The sequence below is a fragment of the Otolemur garnettii genome, unplaced genomic scaffold (genome assembly GCF_000181295.1).
Source record: "Otolemur garnettii isolate 467f Iridium unplaced genomic scaffold, OtoGar3 scaffold00058, whole genome shotgun sequence".
In the NCBI taxonomy this organism is placed as follows: Eukaryota; Metazoa; Chordata; class Mammalia; order Primates; family Galagidae; genus Otolemur; species Otolemur garnettii.
This window is the reverse complement of record NW_003852453.1, coordinates 1,382,547-1,393,930: the sequence shown is the minus strand read 5'-3', so window position 1 is coordinate 1,393,930 and position 11,384 is coordinate 1,382,547. Positions and strand designations below refer to the sequence as shown.

Here is an 11,384-nt window from a genome sequence, read left to right as displayed (position 1 = left end):
CATTTTTCTGTATTTACTTCTTATTATGATCATGGTATTTCTTTTCCATGCTTTTACTTTCAATCTATTTGTGTCTTTATATTTAAAATATACTTCTCAAAGGCAGCATGTTGTGTGATTCCATTTTTATATTTAGCCTGACAATCTTTGTTTTTTTAATTGAAGTGTTTGGTTCATTTACATTTAATGTAATCACTGATATGGCTGGTTTTAAATTTGTTGGCTTGCTATTTGTCTTCTATTTATCCCTCTGTTTCTCCTTCCCTACAGTTTTTAGGTTAATCACTATTTAGTGTTTCATTTTATTTCCTTGATTGACTTCTGAGTTTTAACCCCTTTGTCAGTATTTTTTTATCCCCCAGTGCTAATACATATTATAATCTACATTTTAATGTTTGTTACTGTGTGCTTATTTCTCCTCTTTGGTGGGGGAGGATTTATGTCTGAGGCTTCTTTCATACTCATTATTATTCTTGCATTCAATAACTATGTACTGGACACATATGATGTGCTAGGTATTGGAAATAAAGCTGTGAACCAGACAGATGTGAAGCCCACAGTCTATTTGGGGAAATAGAAAAGTTAATAAGAAAGTTTTCCCAGAAAAGGCTATGTCTGAACTGAGCCTTGCATTCTGAGCAGGAATTCGTCAAGTGAAGAGAGAGATATTAGATTGTTCCAGGTTGTGACAGCGATGAGTGCAAAGACCCAAAGGCAGGAGAAACTGGTGATTTGTTCAGGGAGTAGTGAGACATTCAGTATGGCAGGAGTGCAGTTAGAAGGAGCGAGTGGAGGGTGGAGCATAGAGGAGGATGCAGGTTGGACAGAAATGTATAGGTCCCTGTCTGGTAACTTCTCATTGAATTAGGAATCTTGGCCTGCTGCTATAGGATTCACATCATTAATATTCATTAACTGGATGATGGGAGAGATTTTGACAAAACTACTGCCAGTAAAACTTGTTGCCCCCTCCTGCTGATTAGATTGCTTCTGTTTTCACTTTGGGAGAGTTAACCCTTTTGAGGTGAAGACATTTTGATTTTCAAATTTTATTGTAAAAACTCTCAAAGCATATTATTCCCAGCAGTGCCCTTTGTAATATCAGCAAGGGATTTTGCAGGGTTAGTGGCAAAGGGCGGGACTGACGGTTTTCCGTGTACTGAGACTACCCCAGATTAGAGGGTCCTGCTCATTCTCCGTCCACTCTGGAGTAGCTCCCTCCTGCCTCTGTCCTCTGTTCCCTCCTCTTTATAATGAGAAATTTGTAAAAGGCTGCATCTGGGACACTTCCAGCTCTGCCATGCGGGTTTTATTAGCCATTAATAGTTAGGTTTGTAGACTAGACAGAGTTGCCAAAAAGGATCCTTTCCAACTTGGCTGGTGGTTCTCACTGGGTGTAGTGGCCAGAGGTGTGAGGAATGGGGCCTGTTCAGATGTGGCCAGTCCTGAGGGGTGGCCTTGTTGCAGTTATTAGATAAAGGGCTGTGGGTATACAGGCTCCTGTATCTGAGCATCTGACAGAAGTGTGCATGTGACAGACTCACTCTAGGTCACACTGACACAGCAAATCCACTTTCTGGGGGCTCTTTTGCTGGATTGAGACTCAGCTCTGGCCACTGAGCTGTCCCTGAAGAGAAAACCTACGAGAGCCTTTTCTGCTCTCAGCCAACCCAATGTGGGAGAAGAAGGAAATATCTTACTAATAAGGAGGCCCCGGAGTGGAATTAGGGGTGTGGAGGGGCTTTGTTGACACCCTCCCATAAATGTGAAAGCCAATTGGTGAAAACCCAGTTCTGAGGCATCAAAGCCAGGGAACTGATCTGGGTGGAGTAGGGGCTGCCAACCCCATTCCAGACGTCCTCAACTCTCAGCAAGCCTTCCTCATCTCTCTGCTATAGGGTGAAAGTGTCCCCAGCCCAGGGCTCCAGACTGCCGTCAGGATGGTGGGTGAAGCCTACCTCATCTCGGATCTGGACCGGCGGGGCCAGCGGAGATCCTTTGTAGAGAGATATGACCCCAGCCTGAAGACCATGATCCCGGTGCGCCCCTATGCAAGGTGAGTCAGGAGGGGGCTGAAGAGACAGGGGAGGAGCTCCAGGGACAGTCTGAGGCCCACCAGGTGAGTGGGCCCTGCTCCTGCTCCCCCGTGCTGCCCCTCTGCTTGCCCTTGTTGGCCGTCCATCCATCTACTCGTCCACTCAGCAACTCACTTCTTGTCTCCTCCTGTCCATTGGTGAGAGGCAGGCAATAACTGAGCTTAAGGAGGGCTTTCCGTATGCCTTACGAATGTCCTCTCACTCTTCACAACCCCCCTGCAGGGACTATTCTTATCTTTATCTGACAGGAGAGGAAACCGAGGCACAGAGAGGTTAGGGAACTTGCCTGAAGCTCATCAGGTGGCCTTTGCTTTGTAACTCGTCACCTCAACAATTCCCAGCTTAAAACAATGGCCACTTATTTAGCTTAAAATTTTATGGGTGGCCCATAAAATAAAGCCACGCGGGCTGAGCTCAGTTGGCCGGCTCCTTTGGTCTTGACTAGGCATCTGCTGGTCAGTAAGGTGGCCGGCTGTTGGCTGGGGCCCTGGGGCCAAATGGGTGATGCAGCTGCTCCACCTCTAGCGGCCTGACCCAGACTCTCTCCCAAGAACGCTACAGGCCCCTGGGAGAGTGCCGGAAGCAGGCTGCGCTTCACAGCTGGCACACCACTCATTTCACGGTGTTCCATTGGCCAAAGTTCAGATTTAAGGTGTGGAGAAAAAGATTCTTCTTCTTTCCTCTTCCTTTTCTTCTTCTTCTTCACGTCCTGCCCTCTTCCTTCTTCTCTTCCTCCTGTTCTTTTTCTCCCTCCCTCCTCGTCCTCCTCTTTCTCTTGGTTCTGCCCTTTTCTTCTCCCAGGTTCTTCCCTTTTTCCTTTCCCCTCCCTTTTGCCCCCCTTATCTTTTTCCTTTATCTGACAGGTAACATCACTGTGACTCTTCACATGTGTTAATTTTGGTTCTCACAATAAACCGTGCGTTGGCCCCCAGCTCTTGCCCTCTTGGGATGCCCACCCCCCGGGTGCTTCCTGCCCTGGCCTCTCCCACTCTCCTGAGAGCAGAGGGCATGTGCCTGGTCCCTCTGAGGGTCAACCAGCAGCTGTCACTTCCCTCACCCATCAAACAGAGCCAGGACCCTCCTTCCTGTGGGGTGGTCCTGAGGCTCCACCACTGGGAGCTATTCAACCACTGGCTCATGGAGAAAAACCCTTAGAATGTAGCAGTCACCCATTTTTAGGGTGTAATACTCCCCCTATGGCCAGTTTTAAGCCATCCGCATGACATCACTGCATGCAGAGTTGGGAGAGGCTCACGGCAGCCCACTGATGCGCAGTCTGTCCACCATGCACAGGTGTGTAGACAATAACCTGGAGGGCACAGGTAATGGCTGAATAACTAGGAAGTGCTGAGTGCTATTGCCTTTACCTGTGAGATAATGTCTTTAAAATGATGTACTTTAATCTTGAATTAAATGACATACACTCAATTTAACAATCAGCTCATCAGTTGGCTCCAGCACACCACTGCTCAAAGGGCTAACAGGTGACAGGGTCTGCGTGTGGCTGTGGTCACCACTGTAATGACAAATTCCAGCCAGAGAGAGTCAGGGCAATGACCCCAACACCCCGGAACACCGAGCGTGCCTCTCGTCTGCAGGTTGGCAACCAACCCAATAGATGATGCAGGGCTTCTCTCCTTTGCCACGTTTTCCTGGCTCACTCCGGTGATGGTTAAAGGCTACAAGGGCGAGCTGACTGTGGACACCCTGCCCCCCTTGTCACCATACGACTCATCTGACACCAATGCCAAAAGGTACCAGGTCAGCTCTGGAGAGGAGCACACCTGGGAAGGGGCCCTTGTACCCTCTCCAGTCTCCCCAGCATGGCAGTTGACACCCCAGGGCACTGATGGCCGTTCTCAGAGGCTGCTCTGTGAGACTGAGACTGGACTGCCAGTCTCTGGGGAGGTGAGGACTGGGTGGAGTTGGTGGGGGGAGGGGACTGGCTGGGGAGCCATGGGCTGTGTTCAGTCCGTCTGGCTGGGCTGTCGGCTGGGGCACAGCAGTGTCCCGTCAGGACAGAGGCTTGCCCTCGGCTGGTCAGGTCCCACCTGGGCTACTTTAAAAACCGTTGTTGGGTCTTTATATCACAACATGCATTTGGGTCGATCCAAATGAAACTGCCAATATTTGACAATTTTCACTTGTAAAAACGTAAATGTCATTGGTCCAGCCTAATTCATATTCATTATACAAATGTTAAAGCAACACAAGTTCACGCAGTATGAGTATCTTTACCCGCTCCCGCTGCCCCCGGAGTGGGGCTCTGTGCAAATGTCAGTGTGGCTCTCTCCTGAATGTTTCTACCTGGATTAAACATGCCCTGGGCTACCATCTTCTACAGATCAATACCTCTTCTTCTCCCTCCCCAATCATAGGTCATGTTTTAAAAAATTTGAACAGAAAAGGACACAGACTGCGCGGTCGTTCATCACTGCACTCTCTGCAGTTAGAGTTCATAAAGATTTTCCATGTTGGCACGGAGATGTCCACTTTGCTCTTCCCGACAGCTGTGCTGGCTTCGTGCCTCTGAGGACCTATAGTGTCATCAACAATGCTATGCATGGGGGTGTCAGTAATGGCCTGTCATTGCCTCTAGAACTGTCCTCCCTCTCATTTGCACCCAGAAGAAACCTCAGTCATGCTGAAGTGGTAACTTCCAAAATCTGAAGCTTGGAGAAAGTTGCCAGGGAGCCCTGAGAGAAAGCTAGGCCAGGGTCCATGGAATCTGGACTGGGTCTTGCCCCCTCTGCTCTGGCTTCTGGCTCTGCTTTCAACCCAACGTCAACTTAGGTTTTCCTCTGAGCCTCCGGTGCTCTCTCTGCCCTGGGGTGACCACCACATCCAAGCCTTATGCACCAAGTGCATGCTGATGACCTCAACATCGTGTCTGTCTGTGGCCCATGCTTCTGCTCCAGGCCCGCAGTCCATGTGCCCAGCTCCCGGTCACAGCCGCACGCGGACACCTTCCTGAAACTGTGCCTGCTCTCACTGTCCTTCCTTTCCCTGTCTCTGTGATCTCCACTCACACAGGTGCTCCAGCCAGGAACCCGGGGCCTGTCCTCCATCCCCTTCTCCCCCCGACATCCGATTAGCTGGCAGTCCTGTCTATCTCCAGCCATCTGTGCTCACGCCCACTGCCACCTCAGCACTGACACTGTCCTGCTGTGGTCTCCTGCTTTCTCCTTTGCTGTCCTCACAATCTGGTCACCCTTACAGCATTTCCAGGGCTCAAAATGATCTTCTCCCAATGGCCTAAAACCCCGTGGCACTTCCTTTGCACTTGGAATGAGCACTGACCTCCGTACCGAGGTCCTGACTGCCCACGCCCGTGAGCTGTGGCCCGCCTTGCTCCTTGGTGCACCCCCTCCTGTCGCTAGGCCTTCTTTCAGATCTTTGCAGTGCAGGAGGTCCTCTCTGCCCTGGGAAGAATTTTCTCTGGGCTTCTCCCTTGCCTCTGTCTTCTTATCAGAGCCGAGATTACGGCAGATATGGGCAGAAGACAGAGGAAACAAGTGTCCACACGCCACATGTCACCCCAGCTTGTGCCCAGGCAGCGCCTCCACCCCTGCCGGTCCCACCTGCCCAGGAAGAGAAGAAAGGAGAGCCAGTGTTGTTTGTTGGGGACACCACTGCCAGGGAGGGGCGCGCTCAGCACCCTTGCCAGGGCTTGTCCACCAGGGTGACACCAAACCGCAAGCAGATGTGTCAATCCCTTTCCCCCTCCATCCTCTCATCACAGATTTCGAGTCCTCTGGGATGAAGAGATAGGAAGGGTGGGTCCTGAGAAGGCCTCCCTGGGCCGAGTGGTCTGGAAGTTCCAGAGGACGCGTGTTCTGATGGACATCCTGGCCAACATCCTGTGCATCATCATGGCGGCCATCGGGCCGGTGAGTCAGCCCTTTCCTGCCCTGCCTTCGCCGGCCCCAGCTGGCAAGAGCATCATTAGTTCCTTTCTCTATGAGCTGGCGAGTTCAGTGCACTGCCATTATCTCTGCGCTCCTTGGGGGCGAATTTCCATAAAGCTAATCCTTCTCAATCAAGCACAGCAGCAGCCACCAAATTAATTAAAAAGTTTGTCTCCTAAAGCCAGCTTGCTGACACTGTCTGGGCCTCCTCTGTCCCCGCCCCCCCCACTGTTTTACAGACGATTCTCATTCACCAGATCCTCCAGCAGACCGAGAACGCCTCCCGGAAGGTCTGGGTTGGCATCAGCCTGTGTGTGGCCCTTTTTGTCACCGAGTTTACCAAGGTCCTCTTCTGGGCCCTCGCCTGGGCCATCAATTACCGCACCGCGGTCCGGCTGAAGGTGGCCCTCTCCACCCTGGTTTTCGAAAACCTGGTGTCCTTCAAGACCTTGACACACATCTCTGTCGGCGAGGTGAGCTGGTCCCAAGAGTCAGAGTTAGAAGGTTAGCTCTGAGTGCTGAGCGCGTGAGGTGCACTGTCCCCCCCCCCCCGGATGAGCATCTGTCCCCCCTTTTGTGTGCCTGTGTCCCACCCAGCATATCTCTCCTCCCTGCTGTGAGATGGGAGGTCAGTTCCAGCTGGAACAGGGCTCAGGGGTGACTCCATCCAATCTCTGTGCTTCTCCTGAGGGCCCCGAGGCAGGACAGAACACGCTATGGGCATTTAATAAACTGATTGACTGATGGGTCCAATAATCCCGACTGTGGGGTGTTAGGGGTACCACTCTAGGATAAAGACCAGGCCTGTTTGGCTTCAGAGCTGACATTTTCTCGAGCCCTTAATCTCTAGTGATAAAATCATGCCACTTTTCCAAAATAATATTTTCCTAATGAAGGGAGCCCCAGGAGTGAGGTAGGATGAGGGACTGGCTGTGTTCTCACGGCTGCTCTCAGTGCATTCCCCATCATTTATGAGTAAAGCCAGCGGCATGTAACAGAGCACGCAGGGGAGAAGTGGATTCCACAAGAAGGTTTATTTCAGCCTATGTCAAAGGAGTTGGGAAGGGAACAACCCAGGGCTAGTGCAGGGCCTCCCAGAGCCTCCCATCTTTCTTCACTGCCCCAGCACAGGGCTCCCACAGGGCTCAATATGGATGCTAGGGCTCCAGCCATCACAACTGTCTTTCAGACAGCTGGGAGGAGGCATAGGAGAACCAAAGTGGTGAGCCTTCCAGGCTGAGGCAGCCCTCTTTTAAGAATTCATGCCAGAAGTCCCGGTTGGTACTTTGAGTTACATCTCACTGTCCTTAACATGGTGACAGGGCCACACTCCTTCCACAAAGAAGCTGGGGAATGTGATCTTCTCACTGGGCTCCTGGCAAAGCTGTCTTCATAAGGCGGAAGGGAGATAGATACAAGGAGGGCAGCCGCCAGTCTCTCCAGCCTGCTCTGGGACAGTAGTGTCACCTTTAAGTCTTTCTTCACGGGGATTCTCAGTCCTTAGAGACTGGCTGCTCATACTCACGTGGGAATGAGGTCCATGGGACCCACCTCATCAGCATCTGGACGGCTCCCCGGGAGTCAGCGCCTCTCTGAAGGCTTCAGCTGAGGATGTGCCGAGTGACTCTCCAGAGCCTGAGCCCCTGTGCTTTCCTTACAGGTGCTCAACACACTGTCCAATGACAGCTATTCCTTGTTTGAAGCGGCCTTGTTTTGCCCCTTGCCAGCCACCATCCCTCTCCTAATGGTGGTTTGTGCAGTGTATGCCTTTTTCATTCTGGGGCCCACGGCTCTCATCGGGATCTCCGTGTACATCATATTCATCCCCGTCCAGGTAACGGCAGGTCCTGGCCGTCGTCACTGCTATGGATTTGTGCTTCTCACACACACTTTCAGTGACTTAGATGGGGGGGGCTTCATTTTTGGTGTGTGGACCTGAAGCCTGTGCCTAGCTTCCTTTTGCTGGCACAGTGCAGCTTTTTAAAACTTTGAATGCTCTGGGGGAGGGGGACATGCTTCTTCATGTTGCCAAAGTCCCTAGCACTCCTACTGTGTCCTGGCAAGTCCTGTGTTTGTATCACCTGCCCAATACCCAGACTGGCTGTGCCAGCTGTCACCACCCAAAAGAATGGCTGAGAATCCCTTAGAACTTCTCCTGGCCCCTAGACTCGGATCCCGGGAGGTTTAGGCCAACTGCCACTCAGCAGTTCTCTCTGAACACTGTGTTTGTACCTTAATTTTAGATGTTCATGGCTAAGCTCAATTCAGCTTTCCGGAGATCAGCAATTTCAGTGACAGACAAGCGAATTCAGACAATGAATGAGTTTCTGACCTGCATCAAGCTGATTAAAATGTACGCCTGGGAGAAATCTTTTACAAACACCATTCGAGGTAAGATGAGAGCGGCTGCTTAAAGAACCACTTACCCCGTAGAATGTGCTCTTCCAAGGGTTTTTAACAGCCAAGTACCAAAGGGTGGGCTCAGGAGCTGACCCCGAGGAAGAATCGGTTTTCGCACATCTGATTAAAGCTGACCAGTGAACATGTGAAAACATCGGTGAGTGGGGTCAGTCCCTGACACGCCTCTGCTCCCCGATTGGTACGGGACAGTTGGTTCCCAGGGCCAGGCATTCTAGAAGGAGGCTGAGAGGACACCCCTCTCCCCCAGCTTCTCTGCAAAATCAAAGGATTTTCAAAGGATTGTGGCAATTTTTTAAAAGACCCAGGCACCTGTTCTGGTGAACTCAAGGGTGAGTGACACATGGTTTCCCATGTAGATCTGCTGATACTGAACAATTACCTTTGCAAAAATAAGCTCCTAAAACCTTGTGAGCAGGGGGAAAAAGCTGTCTCAAGCTATTTCCTTGACTTAGAAGATGTCTGCTTATGTGTGCACTCTCCCCCCACCCCCAACAGAGGGGGAGCTCCTCCCTGCAGCAGCCCATTGTGTTTGGGTGGCCCACTGACTCAGCCTGCCTTGGGCAGATAGGAGGATGCATATTCAGTTGTGTTTTGTTTTTTAAGATGATATAGAAACTATTTCAATCAAATATAAATGCAAATCTAATTGCAGGGACATTTACATAATTGCTGACAGAGACTCAGGTGGTTCTCTGGTTAATGACCTGAACCACTGTTACAATTGACTCTCTGGATCTGCAGTTACACTTTGCACCAGCATGTAATTGGGCTGAAGCTGTGTGTCCCCACTTTAGGGAGTGGCATTAGAAAGCCTGCAGAGTGTGACAAAGGCAGGGCCCCAGGTTGGGATGCCAGCAGCCCTGGGGGACCCTCTCTTAGGATCCAGAAACACCTCCTTGCTCTCTGAGCTCTCTTCACCATGATTTAATTTGATCTGAGCAAATTTGATTCCATTTGACCCAACTCAATTTAACTCATCAATTTAATTCAATAAAAACATACCAAATTCCTAGTAGGTGCAAGGCTGGGGAGCTACACACATGGTGGGGAAAGGGCTCCTGCTTTGCAGATTAAGGGAGGATGAGGTAACTAAGCTCAAAAATAGCTGCACGCTTGTTGGCGCTGCCTTGAGCAAGCATCCGGGATCCATCTGCTTCCCTTCACTCCACCACCGCCCCAGTCCAAGCTGACATCCTCTCCCTCCTGGACTGGGGCAGGAGCGTCTAGAAGACTCCCCCCCCCATCTTCCTCCTGCAATCTGTTATGCACTCAGCAGCCAGAGTGACCTTTGAAAAATGTCAGTCAGATCCTGTTCCTCGCCTGCTGGAAAATCTTTAGTGGCTTCTCATCACACTTAGATTACTCAAACTTCGGTCTTTTGAATGAGATCCAAATCCCTTCACACGGCCCATTAGGTTCACCGTGAGCCAGCCCCTGGTGACCTCTATGACCTCGTCACATTTACCCTAACCTTTGCTAACTCTGCTCCAGCCCTGGGAACCTGCTGTCTGTTTCTAGAACAACGTGTCACTCACATTCGTGCCCCAGGACGTTTGCACTTGCTGTTCCCTGGAAATACTCCCCTGCTGGAAATTGACGGTGACTTTGTCTGGACTTCAGGTCTCTTCACAACGTCCAAAGGGGACTTCTGGACCACAGGCCCAAGCACACCCACACCTTGCCTCTTAACCTTGCCACCTGTTCATTTCTCTCATACCACTTGACATAATTTATAGTTATTTGGTTGTGCATTGAAAGCTGAGGCCCTTTCCGCTCCTTTACTCCCCAGCCCCCAGCTTGGCACCTGGTGTACAGTAGACGACAGATTAAAATTCACTGAGTAATAGCCAGGCGTTGGTGGCAGGCGCCTGTAGTCCCTGAGGCAAGAGAATCGCTTAAGCCCAAGAGTTGGAGGTTGCTGTTAACTGTGACGCCACTGCACTCTACCGAGGGCAATAGAGTGAAACTCCTAATAGGCCGTGTGAAGGGATTTGGACCTCATTCAAAAAAAATATTCGTTGAGTAGTGACACATGAGTTAATTACCCTACAGGGTAAAATGAGGAGAGTGCCACCAGAGCACCTGGGAGACCCCCCACGCTGGGTTGGGGGTTCAGGAAAAGCTTCCTGGGGGAGGTGGATTTCAGGTGGGACACAGCACTGGGGAAGCCCCCCGGGAGGGCGAAGGCCTGGAGTTGGTGATGTGAGGGTGCACCCCGGGAAGGGCAGGGGCTGGGTGTCCTCCAGGTGAAGGCTGTGTGGATAGCAGGACCGGGATCCTCAGGAGTGGGCTACAGTCCTGCCCCGACCACTTAAAAGGCAAGTTCCTCAACCTGATTTACCGGCTTCCTTTCCTGTTGAAAGGGCACAATAAGGGCCTCGCTCTCCTCAGACACCATTGTAACAGGATGGCACCTCGGAAGCGCTGGGCAGAGTGCCTGGCACCTGGTGAGCGGCAAGGACAGCCGTGGCTGCCCTGTCGCTGACAAGAAGGGGCTTTGGCAGCTGAGGGTGGAGTTGGGATTGCAGACCGAATGCCAGGGAAGGAGGCTTGAATTTATGCTGAGAGAAGTGAAGGGTCGCTGGCATCTTCTGGACTTAAGAAAGGCAGAAAGGCTGTCGAGTTTTTGTGGCTGTTCTTGGGACACCAGGCTAGGGGCCCCCAATCTGGTAGGCTTCAGGCGGGACTGTCCCCTCCAGTACAGTATTTAAAAACTTTTTTGTCAATGAGTTTACAATATTTGAAAGGAGAGAGATGTCTCAGAAAATTTTGGATCTTAGACTGTGGGGGCAGTTGATGGTTTGGAAACCAAGGAGTGGCCACCCCTCTCAGGGAGACACCTGCTCCCCATTCTGCTGGGCTCCACAGCCTCTGACCCCCATCTTACTCTTGGGATGGTCCCTGTCATCGATAGGACTTGCTTGGGCCCTATGAGCATCTGGGGTTGTGACTCCTGATA

General features: G+C 51.2%; 1 protein-coding gene across 1 annotated transcript in view; it reads left to right on the top strand.

Annotated features, from left to right (window-relative positions):
- Window positions 1-1,940: 1,940 nt before the first annotated feature.
- ABCC12 (ATP binding cassette subfamily C member 12) overlaps window positions 1,941-11,384 on the top strand; it is a 55,502-nt gene continuing 46,058 nt past the window's right edge. The window contains exons 1-6 of the mRNA XM_023514777.1: window positions 1,941-2,056; window positions 3,695-3,850; window positions 5,839-5,986; window positions 6,244-6,477; window positions 7,665-7,838; window positions 8,248-8,395. Coding sequence (XP_023370545.1) covers window positions 1,941-2,056; window positions 3,695-3,850; window positions 5,839-5,986; window positions 6,244-6,477; window positions 7,665-7,838; window positions 8,248-8,395 — 976 coding nt within the window. The remainder of the gene's footprint in view (window positions 2,057-3,694; window positions 3,851-5,838; window positions 5,987-6,243; window positions 6,478-7,664; window positions 7,839-8,247; window positions 8,396-11,384) is intronic.